Below are 15,235 nucleotides of genomic sequence, written 5' to 3' on the forward strand. Positions count from 1 at the left end.
GAACCATCCCGACCTATTTCCACCTATCATCCGCATCCATAAATTTGTCTAGTCATCTTTTAAGGCTCTCTAATGACTCAGCATTAACAATCTGATTACTGAGTCCATTCCATTCATCTATCACTATATTTCAGAACAAATTCCTTCCTATCTCAATTTTTCTAAGCAGCAATTACATTAATCACCATTTAAGAATAGTAATAGTAATAGTATAGCACAATGAAGACAAATTTATTATATAAGAAATACGAATAATGACAGTAGTAGTAGTAGTAGTAGTAGTAGTAGTAGTAGTAGTAGTAGTAGTAATAGCAGCAGCAGTAGTAGTAGTAGTACTACTAGTAGTAGTAGTAGTAGTAGTAGCAGTAGTAGTAGTAGTAGTAATAGTAGTTATACATATACGAAATATGGATAGTAATTTTAGCAGCTCAGAGTTGGCCGCACAACGTGTAATATCACTATTGTGAGCGTACCAGGAAGAGGAACTTTCAAATTTTGGCGGGAAAGGAAGACATAAGGAAACCCAAATATTTACATATGTACCAGACTTATTTAAGTTTTATTTGATTTATAATGTAAATGAGCTAATAAAGGGAGAAAATAGGATCTTTAGTAAAACAAAAGTTATGGATAACCATTTAGAAAAAAAAGAAAGAAAGAAAGAAAGAAAGACGATTCGGACAACGAAAGGAAAGAAGAAAAAGAAAATAATGTGCATAAAAACTATAGAATAAGAAAATAAAAAGATAATGAGGATATGATAGGATGTGGAACAAAAGACGTAGAGCAATGCAATAAAAACTAGACGAGTGAAGGACACAAAGCACAAAAAGAAGAAAAAAATAAATAAAAAGAAAAGGGAAAATAGACGAAATTAACACTGATAAAATAGTAACGGATAAATAAGAATAGACCTTTTTAATACGATACATGAGAGTATAAGGAGGAATGCAGAGTAGTAGAGAGAGGGAGAGACAGGAGGGGAGGGGGAACGAGGAGCAGGGGGAGGAAGGAGGGTCTAGTTTGAACTGCAGCCAGAGGACGGGAACTCTAATTCGGAATTTCCGCTTCAAACCTTTAATACACACTCTCCTGACGGTGTGTCTGAGTCAATACAACCCCTGGGAGGAGGCAAGCGTCTTGGTAAGGATGAGAGGAAAGTTGTTGGTTAGGAAAAGCCAGTAATTGAATCCGAGGAGTCGCCGGGGAAGTGTAAACAAAAGGCGGCGAGTCTTGTCCTACAGTGAGTGAGCGTGACAATTTTACTTTTTTCCTCCTTAACTATCCATACTTAGCACCTGACACTGAGATGCACAATGATTTAAAGGTCCGGTGCTTAGTTCTGCAGGTGTGTTAGGTTAGATTACCCACTGGTTGTTGGGCAATGGAGGTGTGGGTAGTGTTGGGGTGTCCCTCGTGGCGCAAACCATCACGTGCCCCCAGGTGTGTCCAGGGTAGCTATGTGGTGCAGGTGTGTAGGGCTTGTTAGGGCGTGCTGGTGCCTTGTGGTGTATTGGGCTTGTAGAGAATGCTTGGTTACCTGTTTGTTTTGTTGTTAAAGGTCAGGTTTGAATGTTGGTCTGCTATTTTGTATTACTGATTAACTTTGTTCTTGTTTCCTCTCGTGTCCAGAGTAGCTATGTGGCGCAGGTGTAGGGGGCTTGTTAGGCCGTGCAGTCGCCTTGTGTTGGGGTGGACTTGTACATGTTTGTTTACTTGTTGTGTAGCTCAAGGTCATGGCAGTATTCTGTTGCTACTTTTTATTTTTCGTCTTGTTCTCTCTCGTGGCCAGGGTAGCTGTGTGGTGCAGGTATGTATGACGTGTTAGGGCGTGCTGGGTCCCTCTGCTGTCTTGGGGTTGTGGGTAAGTATTTGTTTTGTCACTCAAGGTCATGTTTGCTACTTTTTGTATAACAGATTAAATTTATGCTCTTGTTCCTTGTCTCTAGGGATGTGGTGTGCTTGTTTAGTGTGCTGGTGCCCTCTGCTGTCGTGGAGTTGTGGGAAATATTTGTTTTGTTTCTCAAGGTCATGTTTTATTATTGTGTTTCTATCTTATCCTAACCTTTAACGTTTAGTAAATCTCACCAATAGCGGCTCCCTCTGTATTCTATTTCCACCGCTCTCCAGGAGTAGCACGCTTGGAGACTTGGTGGGAAAGTGGGGTCCTAGAGGGGTTAATGCCAAAATAGGCCAAGTTTGTGAAGACCTTAAAAGTCTAAGGAGAAAACACCATTTTTGGGAGAAAACCAAAAAAATAGTCAACAAACAGGGAATATTGCCTCACTTACTAACCTAACCTAAACTAGCTGGAGGGGCTTTGCCCCCTTCTCCCAGACCCACCCTTACGGATACTATGGATACACCACACTAACAAGAATTATTTGGAAGTGTTCTTAAAATTAAGATGTACAGGTCCCTCGGTTTCCCAATGTAGTGCAGGAAAAAATCGAGTAGACCCAAATGACAATCTGTGCAGTTGTCTGACGCCATGATGGTAAAATGGACGTGCAGCTCCCCTGCTGCCTCTCACACCTTCGTGGTGGACTACATGCAGACTAATTCCAAACTACAGAGACCATTTGAATTAGTGGCTCTACATGCAGTACAAACTTGTCAAGCATAGAGCCTTATTTGATTGTATATTGATATGACGATTAATTTGCTTCCAATGCAACAGAAATATCAATCAATAATACAATGGTGAATAAAATACCTGCCATGGTAGTAGCTACTGTGGTGACATGATGCAGTCACAGTACCCACATACCAATGTACTAACACACGTATTACACTGTATCCCTCCAAGCGTGCCTCATCGGCAGGGACGTACAATTTGTGGTGCGGCACAACATAAATCACATCACTGTAACGTAACCATGCGTGTCCCCAAAACAAAACCACCACACACGTGGTGTACAGTGAGTGTTCATCACCACATATGCATAATTTAGCTGATCCATGAGGAGCCGCTATTGGTAGAATTTACCTTTTGCTTTTTGTTCCATCATGTGTCCAGAGTTGTGTTGTGGTGCAGGAGTGGCAGGCTTGTTAGATAATAAAGACAAGAAGAATGAAGGATGCAAACCACCAGAAAAATAAAAGGAAAATGGAAAAAAAAGAAAGCTTATTTAGTGGGCCTTGCTACTGGTGGTTTGTGGTGACAGCTGCTCCCTTAAATGTGCTAGGCTTGTGGAAATGTTTGCTCGTGCACCTCAAGGTCATGGTACAGTGTTGTGCTGCCACAACCTTTCCTCTTGTTAGTTTGATGCTCTTGTTGCTTAAGGAGTTTGAAGAGGTTTCCAAATTAGCTTTTCTTTAGCATTCTTTTATGCGAGAGAAAAACAGTATTCTCTCTCTCTCTCTCTCTCTCTCTCTCTCTCTCTCTCTCTCTCTCTCTCTCTCTCTCTCTCTCTCTCTCTCTCTCTCTCTCTCTCTCTCTCTCTCTCTCTCTCTCTCTCTCTCTCTCTCTCTCTCTCTCTCTCTCTCTCTCTCTTTTCCTAAATTTGTTTTTTTGCACTTGAGTTTCTTTTGTGCATAAAAAGAAACAAATATATGTGATATGTAGCAGTAATTGAGTAGTTCAGTTTTAATTTCCAGGGTTAAGTTTATTATTGGTACTTAATGCATCAGTTACATGTCTTGTTAGTCACTTATATCATGTACTTTATTGATTAGATGTAATATATCTTTGTGGTTAACCAGATCAGTACCAATTACATTATTTCAGCACATTGATCCTCAAGACTCTGTGCTTACTTGTCTCATGGTGCAAGTCTCGCCATTCCGAGTTGTGGTTGAAGTGGCTCAGCATGACTTGGTATAGCAAACTAGGAACACCAACTAACACAGACCTACTAAACAGAACAACAAACTAGGAACACAAACTAACAGACATACTAAACAGAACAACAAACTAGGAACACAAACTAACACAGACATACTAAACAGAACGACAAGCAAAACACCAACTAACACAGACACACTAAATCCCCCTTTCTTTTATTTTGGGATGATAGTTCCTCCCTTTTATGTGGGAGAAATATTAGATTGATAAATTTATATACTCCTTCTCTTTTTACACTGGGATGGCAAACTACAAATAGCAGCCAACACAGACATACTAGACTCCTTATTTCTTTTGCTTTGTGATGATATTTCCTCCCTTTGTAATGGAGGAAATATTGGAAGGTAGAAATACTTAACTCCTCCTGTCTTCACATAATGGTGACAAAATACAAATAGCAACTAACTTAAACATGCTAAACTCTCTTCTCTTTACTCTGGGGTGATATTACCTTCTGTTAACGGGACAAAATATTTGATTGATTTATATTCACACCCAAGAAATACTAGACTTCTTTAAATTTTACACTAGAATGACAAAATAGCAACCAACACAGATATAATAGACTCTTCTTTTTGTTTTTGTGGTAATGTTTCTTTCCTTTTAAGTGGAGGAAATATTTGATTGATATATTGGTGTCCCTCACATACAGAAAGTCCTTGAATTACGACAGTCTTGATTTCTGCTGCTTCGTGGTTACAGTGCTGGCAGTCCTTTTCCCTGTACATTCCCTTTTGTCTTTTTACTGATTTGTTTCACCTTTTTTTTTTTTTTTTTTGTTTCTCTCTCTCTCTCTCTCTCTCTCTCTCTCTCTCTCTCTCTCTCTCTCTCTCTCTCTCTCTCTCTCTCTCTCTCTCTCTCTCTCTCTCTCTCTCTCTCTCTCTCTCTCTCTCTCTCTCTCTCTCTCTCTCTCTCTCTCTCTCTCTCTCTCTCTCTCTCTTTTAGCTATAGCTGTAGGTTATGAGTTTTCAGTACTATATAATTAGCACAGGTGAGTGGTATACTGCAGGTGTTTACTAGGGTGGTTGTGACCTACTCTGAAAGCCGGTTCATGGCATGGTGTAGGAATGGAACTTTGTCATAACTTGGACCCTCTGTATGAAAAAATAAATAAAATAAAATAAAATAAAATAAAAGAATAAACGAAAACCACCAGTACAGAGTGATATAACCATGAGTGTTGCCTCCTGTGTTCAGAGCGGCGGGCTTGCGGCAGACATGGAGGTGACCGAGGAGAACCTGAGTCGTCTGGTGGAGGTCCTCACCCACACACTCTCACAGGACCCCTCCCAGCGCCGGGCAGGTACGTGTGTGTGTGTGTTTTAGTGAATGAAGGCGAGCAGGAGAGCTGTAGTTGTGTGGAAGACTAAGCTTGGCTGTGTTGAGGGTGAAGGAACTACATTTGGCTGTGTTGAGAGTTGAAGAGAGGCAAAGAGAAGAGCTGGAGTTGGGAGGGGGAAGACAAAATTTAAGTTAAGTAATTATTGTATTTGTCAGGGCTTACAGTGTGTGTGTGTGTGTGTGTGTGTGTGTGTGTGTGTGTGTGTGTGTGTGTGTGTGTGTGTGTGTGTGTGTGTGTGTGTTCCCATAAATAAGGGATGCAAAAATGACAATATAATATGACAATGTTACTGAGATGTTAGACACAGAATGCACAACAGCCATCACTGTGGAAAGATTTACCTGTGATAAACTCAACTCTGAATGGCTGAAGGTGACAGTCTCTTATGTTAGCAGGGTTAGTGTTCTGTAAAGCCAAGTTAGGGATGACAAAGCTCAGTGAAGAAAGAAGAGAAACAGAAGAAAGTTTTGAATTTTCATCAGCATTTAGTCTGTAAATATCACTGCTCATGAGATAGTGGTGAAGAAATATCATTGTTTTAACACTTTCACTGCAATACAACATAATTAACAGCATCAAAACCAATACATGAAATTATTATAAGCATCTACAAGGAAAAAAGGGATGAAAAAGAATAGACTTTGCAATTTTTAGCCAGTTTAAAGACTGAAGGTGGCTGTAGAACAAGTAAAGATGTCTCAGAGTGATCAGTAATTAAGGAAACATACCAAATATCAATTAAAGAGTTAGTTAATGGTCTTATGTTTCTGGATGTTGGTAGTCTAGGCTGTTTGGATTGACATGACTGGTGTGAGAGAGAGAGAGAGAGAGAGAGAGAGAGAGAGTCATGTTTAGCCTAGTGGAATTTTTCAGGTTTTTTCTTTTTTAATGTGAGAGAGAGAGAGAGAGAGAGAGAGAGTGGGTGGGTGATTCTAATGCCCTGACCTGACTCCTCTCACCAGCTGAGCAGTTTCTGGGTCAGGTGGAGGGCAACGAAAAACTATCCAGTGCTGCTGCTGACTCTACTGACCCGAGATGAGGCGCAGGTGCCCAAGAACATCAAGCTGGCTGCCTCCATCCACCTCAAGAACCTCATCAAGAGAAACTGGGTGGTGGTGAGTGACTGCTACCTTACTCTCACTCATTAATGCCTTACTCCCTCACTCTCTTTTCTCTCATTGATTTCTTTGCTCTTTTATTCCTTCCTTCACTCTTTTACCCCTTCCTTCACTTCCTCACTCATTACTGTCTTCTCTCACTCTTTCCTTTCTCTCATTGATTTCTTCCTTCACTCTTATTCCTTCCTTCACTTCCTTACTCATTACTGTCTTCTCACCCATTCCTTTCTCTCACTGATTTCTTCCTTCACTCTTTTATTCCTTCCTTCACTCCCTCACTTATTACTGTCTTTTCACTCATTCCTTTCTCTCATTGATTTCTTCCTTCACTTATTCCTTCCTTCCTTCACTTCCTCACTCATTACTGTTCTACTCCCTCTTCTTCATTCTCTCACACATTAATGTATTCCTTCCCTTCCCTTCATGTAACTTTAAATCTTTTCTCTTCTTTCCTTCCTACAGCTTTAACCTTCTCTTTCCTCCTCTTATCCATTTTTGCTTTCTTAAAATCTTTTTCTTCCCTCCTTTCCCTCCCTTACAACCTTCCCTCCTTTCCTTTCCTTTACAAACTTTTCTTCCCTTCTTTTTTTTACAACCTTCCCTTCCCTCCTCTCCTCTCTCTTTCAACCCTCCCTTCCCTCCTTTCCTTTCAACCCTCCCTCCTGTCCATCCCTTACAACTTTTTCTTCCCTCGTTTCCCTTCCTTATAACCTTCCCTTCTCTTATCTTCCTAACAACCTTCTTATCCTTCTCACTCTCTCTCTCTCCACATTTCAGGATGAGGATGGCACAAACAGAATAAGCACCAATGATCGAGTGGTGGTGAAGCGAGAGATAGTGGATCTGATGTTGCGTTCCTCGGAGGGGGTGCAGCGCCAGCTCTCTCAAGCCATCTCCATCATTGGCAAATCCGATTTCCCTCACCAGTGGTCAGATCTCATCCCCTACATGGCCGAGAAGTTTAAGTCAGGTATGTGTTTGTGTGTAAGAGAGACAGTTACGTACATGGCTGAGAAGTTTAAGTCAGGTGTGTGCTTGTGTGTGTGTGTGTGTGTGGGGGGGGAAGGGAGGTTTCTTGTTACAGTTTTGTAATTGTGTTTTTTGTCTTTAAAGCAAGTGAGTGAGAGAGAGGGGGAGAGAATGTTTCATAGCTTTTTCAATTTTTTTTTTTTTATCATTAATGTGAAAAAGAGAGGTAATGTTTTGCCTTGTGGAATTTTTCAGGTGTATTTTTTAATGTGAGAGAGAGAGAGAGAGAGAGAGAGAGAGAGAGAGAGAGAGAGAGAGAGAGAGAGAGAGAGAGAGAGAGAGAGAGAGAGAGAGAGAGAGAGAGAGAGAGAGAGAGAGAGAGAGAGAGAGAGAGAGAGAGAGAGAGAGAGAGAGAGAGAGAGAGAGAGAGAGAGAGAGAGAGTTAAACAGACAAATAAGAAACATGATTAGTGAGATGAAACAAATTTCTAAAAACAACAAAACTCCGGAAAATCCCTTAACAACACCACGACCACCACCACGTCCTCCTCTCATTCCCTCCCCACACAGGCAACAAACTCTTAAAAAACCACAAAAACTCAACAAAATCACTCAACACCACCACCACCACCTCCACCACCTACCTATCATTCTCTCTCCACACAGGTGACTTCAACATCATCAGTGGGGTGCTGCAGACATCCTACTCGGTGATGGAGCGCTACGAGTATGAGAACAAATCCGACGACCTTTGGAGGGAGATCAAGTTTGTGTTGGACAACTTTGCACAGCCCCTTACCAACCTCCTCGTGGTGAGTAGATAGGATCGCCTCATCTGCAGATTTTGATAAGCAGTGTCTCTTTCCACTCATTTCACTTGCAACATACATTTTAACAAGCAGCATCTCTCTCTTTCCACCCCTGCAGGAGCTCATGAAGGCTGCCGGGGAAAATCTGAACAACGCGGCTGCCCTGCGCATGATCTTTTCCTCACTGGTGTCGGTCGGGCAGCTGTTCTTTGCCCTCAACTCTCAGGACCTCCCAGAATTCTTTGAGGACAACATGGCTGTGTGGATGGAGCACTTTCTGACACTGCTCAACTTCACCAGTCCACTCCTTGTCTCCTCTGATGATGAGATGGGAGTGCTGGAGCAGGTGTGTGTTGGTTGGGGTGTTGAGATGGGGGTGCTGGAGCAGGTTTGTGTTGAGATGGGGGTGCTGGAGCAGGTGTGTGTTGGTTGGGGTGTTGAGATGAGGGTGCTGGAGCAGGTATGGGGATGGGTGTGGCTGTGGTGATATATGGACAGAAATGGGGTGTCTTTCAAAGGTGTCCTCACTGATTGAAGCTTTAAATGTTTGTAAAAGTAAGACATGACTATAGTACTTATCAATTTGGCAGCTTCTCGGTATTAATAGACATCCTTTCTCCCTATCAATTAATTTCATTGAGGGTTTATTGTACTTGGTGTTTGAGATTGATGTACATTTAGGTCTGTATTCAGGAACATTGCTTTCTCACCATTATTGTTTACCAAGGCCACAGAGATGATTAGCTGGGTTCTCAAGAGTGTTTCTCCCATTAATAATGTAGAGATGTTAATCTGTCACTAGAACTGTAATAAACACCATTATAAACATGTGTAACTTACTATAAATCTGTATTGAGAAACACTCTGCCTTCTCACCATGACTGTTTTCAAAGGCCACAGAGATGATTAACCTGGTTTTCATGAATGTTTCTTCTGTTAATAATATAGAAGTCTTGTTAATCTATCAGGTATAGTGCAAAAGTGTTCCAGAATACAACCCTTACTCCTGTGGCAATGAACAGGTTAAAGACAAGCTTGTAATTTTCCTTCCAACACAGGTGAAGAGTCAGGTGTGCAAGAACATCACCCTTTATGCCGGGAAGTACCGGGAGGAGTTTGAGCCGTTCATCGAGAACTTTGTGACGGCAGCATGGAACTTGCTCTCCAACACACCACTGGATATCAAGTATGACCAGGTAGGTCTTGGCCTTGTCTCTTCCTGCAGCAGAATGTGAGGGTGACTTACTATTTGTTAATTATTGTATTTTATTATTATTATTTTTGTTTGTAAGAGGAGCACTTGCCAACGGCAACAAATATGTATAAAAAGGGCCAATGAGGTGCCAGTCCCCAAAGAAGAAAAGGCAAAAAAGGATTAACCAGAACTAGAGAAGTGTCTCAAGACCTCCCTCTTGAAAGAACTCAAATCATAGGAAGAGGGAAATAACAGAAGCAGGCAGGATGTTCCAGAGTACCAGTGAGGAGAAAAGTTTCCCAGTGCTGGTCTTTCTAACAGTCTAATGGCAGTGTCAAGTACGAGGGTGACTTGCTGTTGGAGTGAGTTTCTAAATTTCCAAGCCTTCCTAACAGTTCAGTGCTGGTGTTAAGTTGCTGATTAGTTTCTAAGTCATTGCACCCTTCTAACAGTTCATTAGTGTTGAGTTGCTGTTGGAGTGAATTTCTAAGTTTCCACGCCTTCCTAAAAGTTTAATGCTGGTGTTCAGTATGAGGGTAAGTTGCCACCCCTCTCCATGGCTCATTTCACTTCATGGTTATACAGAAGCATTCGTAGAACACAAGACAATAAGGGAAGCTGCAAAAAAGCCACCAGACCTACACACGGTACTCCCATATGGCCTCCTTCACCACCTACCTCCTCCTCCTTGGCCCACAGATGGTGAGTCTTGCCATCCAGTTCCTGTGTGCCGTGGCTGAGAGAGACCACAGCAAGGGTCTCTTCGAAAACGAGCAAGTTCTCTCTGGCATCTGTGAGAAGGTGATCCTCCCTAACATGCACCTAAGATGTGAGTAACCTTCACCTCAGTGCTCCTTTCCCTTCCCTTCCCTTCCCTTCCCTTCCCTTCCCTTTTGTAAATGAATACATTCAAATACCAGACTTCTTCATTTGTAGCACTTCACTTCTCACTCATTAGTCCCATTCCTTTTATATCTTATAATTTGTTGTGACTTTTTTTTTTTTTTTTTTTTTTTTTTTTTTTACCCTCACCACAATTTTGTTCTTACTCTCACTATTTTAAGCTGCCATTTTAGTTGCTTTGAACATTTTGTAGTGACACCATGTGATCATGATATTGTGGTGCCAACTCTCTTTTTTCAATCAGTCAATCAAATTCTTCCCCCTCATGCCTGCTGCCTTTGTGAAGGGATGAGTCATGTTGAACATTGCCCATCTCCTTGTCATCAGTACTGTTGAAGGATAAAAGATTGTCATAATTTCCATAGTCTTGCCTTATAGCCCCAGGGATGTTACCTCTGGGTGAAAAGTAAACAGTGGCCAGAATGTCCTGTCAGTTGGTAGTATAGTGTCCTAAGTTTTGAGATCTTGAGGAATTTATCTGAAGGATGAGGGTGTAAGAGGAAGTAGCCAGGGCTAGACTGCTGCCAGGACACTCAACACATTACCAGTGTGGAGTTTGTCATGGTCTCAACAGTTGTGTTTGTTCTGCCAGCCACTTCACTTTTTCATCCCTAACTAAAAGGAAATAAAGAGAACTAAAATTTCCTACCTATTCATCATTGTTCCTTGAAGTGATGCGTTGTTTTCCCCACTGGGTGTGAGGTGAGTGGCGGTGAGGTGTAATGAAGTGTTCTGCCCACAGCCTGTGATGAGGAACTGTTTGTGGACAGTCCTGATGGGTGGGTAGCTCAAGAGCTGGAGGGCGCCAACACAGAGACGCGGCGGAGGGCTGCTGTGGACTTTGTGAGGGTACTGTCCAGGCACTTTGAGGCTCGTATGACCCAGGTGTTTGGCCAATATGTACAGGTGAGGCTCAGCCATTTTGTTTGTGGAGGTTTGGTAGAAACATTGCCTGGTGTGTCTCATTACTGCAGGATTTTTTTATTATTATTATTTTATTTATTTTTATGTAAGAGGGATACTGGCAAAGAGCAACAAAAAGAACAGAAAAAATAGACCAACTGACAGTATTAGTCCCCAAAAAATGTCAACAGTGTAAACAATCTGTACTAAAATGTAACATGTAACAGACCATAAATAAGCGTTTCAAATGTCCTGCACAGTCCATGCTGGCAACCTATGCAGAGAAGCCGACGGAGTGTTGGCGTAACAAGGTGGCAGCAATATACCTGGTGACCACACTGTCAGCCAAGGGGCAGACAGCCCGCCACGGCACCACCAAGGTCAACGAACTGGTCAACATCACAGAATTTTACCAAGGTCACATCCTGCCTGAGCTGCAGAACCAGGATGGTGAGTTGGGGAGCGGCAGGAGGCTTGCTGGCTTAAGAGTCATGGCAGCAGCAGCCTGAGGGGTGGTGGGAAATAACTTTGCTGATGTGTGTGTACATTCCTCTAGTGTTTTGTGTTGCCCAGGAGCAGTTGTGGGTTTGCTGCATGTTGTGTGTTACTGTTGTTTACAATCAGCAGTGTCTTACTGGTGAGGTGAGAAGTGCAGCAGGGTGTGCTGGAATGGAAGGACAAAGGTGAAGCTTGGATAATTGAGAGTGCTCATGAGCCAGGTAGACAGCAGAAGGAATGAAGGAAAGAGAAGCTTTCTGGAATTATCAATGAGTGTTTTCAGAGTGCCAACTTTTCTGTCTCCTGAATAGTTGAACAAAATAGTGATAGTGTGAGGAGTCAGTCAGGCATTATGTGATGCTGAATTAGGCTTGTGCTTGTTGCCATTGTGCCAACTTTGGTTCATATTTGATGACTTGTTTTGATGTGGAAGGCTTTGAAGAGAAATATTTTAGAACCTTGCTGACTCACCGGGAGACTGACTTGAAATAAGTTGTACTGTAACTGGAAGGAATGGAAATGTTTGTCTGACTACTAACTGGTGGAGGAAATGTAATAAGTAGATTTGAGAAGTGGTGTGTGACAAGGGAGTTTTGGAAATGAGTAATGAGTTGGGCAAAATAAAGGTGTAACAAAGAGAGACAGGTGTCTGGAATGCAGTGAAAGAACAGTGTTGTGGTGGGTTGTTCAGAAGAGATCTATGGTGTAGAGGAGTGAATACAGGGGTGAGGGCAGGAACCCAGTGGTCATTGCAAAAAAATGGTTTCATGTGTAGTATGGCTGCAGGTGAAAGATGGTGCAACTTGTGAAGTGTGAAGAGAAGAGAAATTGAGCCAAAGAAATGTATGTTTATCATCACTTTTCCTTGCAGTGAACCACCTCCCCATACTGAAGGCGGAGGCCATCAAGTATGTCATCAGTTTCCGCAGTGTTCTTCCCTTCGAGGCGGTGAAGGTGTGCGTGCCCGACATGATTCGCATCCTCACCTCAGAATCTGCCGTGGTGCACACCTATGCTGCTGACGCCATCAACAAGATCTTCCTGCTGCGGGTGAATGGGCAGCTGGCGGTGCAGCGCAGCGACGTGTCCCCGTTGGCTGGCACACTGTACGGCAATCTCCTGGGGGTGCTGGCCAAGGAGGGTTCAGCGCAGAATGAGTACATCATGAAGACCATTGCCACCGTGACCAACCTGATCGAGGGCGACCTGATGCAGCATGCCGGCCTGGTGGTACCACAGCTGGTTCTCAAGCTGCAGCACGTGGTGAAGAACACTGTCAAGCCGCACTTTGTCCACTACCTCTTTGAGACACTCTCCCTCGTCATCAAGACTGTCTGCGGCTCAGTGGACGGCGCTGTTGGGGAGTTTGACCGCAACCTGTTCCCCATCTTCCAGGAGATCCTCCAGAATGAACTGGAAAGCCTCATCCCCTACATCTTCCAGATCATTTCACTGCTGCTGGAGAGGCAGAAGGGGGAGGTTCCTGAGGCATACCTGTCACTGCTGCCGTTCCTGGTGATGCCGGTGCTGTGGGAGCGGCCAGGCTATGTGGCACCCATGGTGCGACTGCTGCAGGCGTACGTGGAGAAGGCACATGGCCAGATAGTGCAGATGGGCAAGCTAGAGGCTGTGCTGGGGGTGTTCAACAAGCTCAATGCCTCCAAGACCAATGACCATGAGGGCTTCTACCTCATCCAGTGCATGCTGCTCCACATGCCAAAGGAGGTCTTGGAGAATTATTGGAACCAGATATTCACCATCATGTTCCGCCGCCTCACCTCCAGCAAGACCACCAAGTATGTGCGGTCGCTGCTTGTGTTCTTCAGCCTGTTTGCCTGCCAGCACTCTGCTGCCCGGCTCATCCAGATCATCGACACGCTGCAGGCCAACATGTTTGGCATGGTTGTTGACCGCCTCGTGGTGCCTGACCTCCAGAAGGTGGCCGGGGACACAGACAAGAAGATCTGTGCAGTGGGGCTGAGCAACGCGCTGGCCGAGCCAATGGTGTACTCGGGGGCATACAGGGATCGGTGGGGCACCATCCTGGAGTCGGTGGTCAGGTTGCTGGAGTGCCCCGAGGACAGTTCACTGCCTGCTGGAGAACACTTCATTGAGGTGGAGGACATCCCATCCTTCCAGGGCTCCTCCAACAGACTCAAGCATGCCATGAGAGGAGAATCGGATCCTCTTAAGGGCCAGATAGACAACCCACAGGTGTACCTGGCCCAGCGGCTGGCCCAGGTGTCCCAGGCCAACCCTGGCACTATCCAGGGGCGACTGGCAGCAGTGAGCCAGGAGGTGCAGGCCCATGTGGTGCAATACCTCCAGGTGGCCGGTGTCAGCCTGGCGTGAGGCCCTGGTGAGTGTAGCGCCCCACGGCTGCATCGCCTTAGTGATATATCCAGTGACGGAGTGTAAAGACTATTTTTTCATATTTCCACAACATTTATACCAGTGTACGGTTGACATGCTGTTGCTTCAGTCCTCAGTGTATGCCAGCCTAGATGCTTAGGGCCCTAAATGTGATACAGAAAGCTTAATAATGGTAAGTAGAGTTTAAGCTTTGTAGAAGAAAAGTTCTCTGTAATCTGCTGTATTGTGAAGCTCTCAAAAAGGAAAAAAATGTTTTGTACTTGCAGCCTGGTGGCAAGTATATATATTACAAGTATTAAGCAGCTACAGTAACTCAGTGCTGCCATCTGCCCAATGAGGGAAGGTATCTGCCAATAGTTTATTTCCAATACTGCAGAGACTACTGGCATGCTGTTTGCTTCATTATTGTTACTCTTCCATAACTGATGAAGTGCGGTGAAGCAGCCATGCCCACCCGCCCAAGCACCACCGACACCATATCAAGGGAGGAGCTGAAGGTGTGTAACTCCCACAATATTTCTTTGCTATATAATCCTGTGTGGGTGTGACAGGCTTGATGCTGCAGGGCCACAGAAACATCTGTGTTGCCTCCATCAACATGGACATTGGCTGTCAGTCTTACTACTTTTTTTTATTTTCCCTTTTCCTTCCTCTTGCCAGTCATCTGCCTCCTGATGCCATTTTTTTTTTTCAGCCAGAGTGAAACCAACATGCTACAGAAAGTTTGCCTCCACATATTTATTGGCTGCCTGAATGTAACAGTGGTGGTGTCTTGCTGCTTGTCTTGATGCATGATGGTGTGGCTCCAACTGGCACTTTAAGTTTATTGTGTTATGGTCATTTTTCTTGTTAGTACTATTAAGTTTTACTTCGTACTTTTACAAAAAAAAGTTGTCTTTCCCACTATGTGGGTACTTCTTATAATCAGTTTATAGTTTCCACAGTATTGAGCAATTTCTGCTGAATAAAATCAATTTTAATTAATCATTATTTTGTTATTTTTGTCAATCATTAGTTGATAGTGGTGGCAGGTGGTCTCTGCCAGGAGTGAGGGTTGGTGTCCTTAACTGTACCTTGCCCTTTAATTTCATCATAGCTCCCAGTCAGTCACAATCCCCTCACACTTAAGAACAACTCACTCCTCGCTGAGGAGGTCCATGTTCCCTCTCACGAAAACCATTTCAAGTGCTTAGGCTTGCATGTTGCTGTGAATGGAGGAACACAAGTACTTAGTTCAGAATGAATGAAGCAAGATAGATGCAGAGAAGAATGAAAAAT

At 43.6% G+C, this 15,235-nt stretch overlaps 1 protein-coding gene across 1 annotated transcript; it reads left to right on the plus strand.

Annotated features, from left to right (window-relative positions):
- The first annotated feature begins 983 nt into the window (after positions 1–983).
- LOC135092091 (exportin-2-like) lies at positions 984–14,941 on the plus strand. Its single transcript, XM_063990300.1, is given in 12 exon segments — positions 984–1,143; positions 5,045–5,150; positions 6,152–6,186; positions 6,188–6,304; positions 7,085–7,277; positions 7,943–8,088; positions 8,204–8,431; positions 9,144–9,281; positions 9,980–10,109; positions 10,926–11,089; positions 11,347–11,536; positions 12,456–14,941. Coding segments are annotated over 11 exon segments (2,907 nt in total). The 5' UTR covers positions 984–1,143; positions 5,045–5,065; the 3' UTR covers positions 13,937–14,941.
- Positions 14,942–15,235: the final 294 nt, after the last annotated feature.

Source organism: Scylla paramamosain, chromosome 39 (assembly GCF_035594125.1).
Source record: "Scylla paramamosain isolate STU-SP2022 chromosome 39, ASM3559412v1, whole genome shotgun sequence".
Taxonomy (NCBI): domain Eukaryota; kingdom Metazoa; phylum Arthropoda; class Malacostraca; order Decapoda; family Portunidae; genus Scylla; species Scylla paramamosain.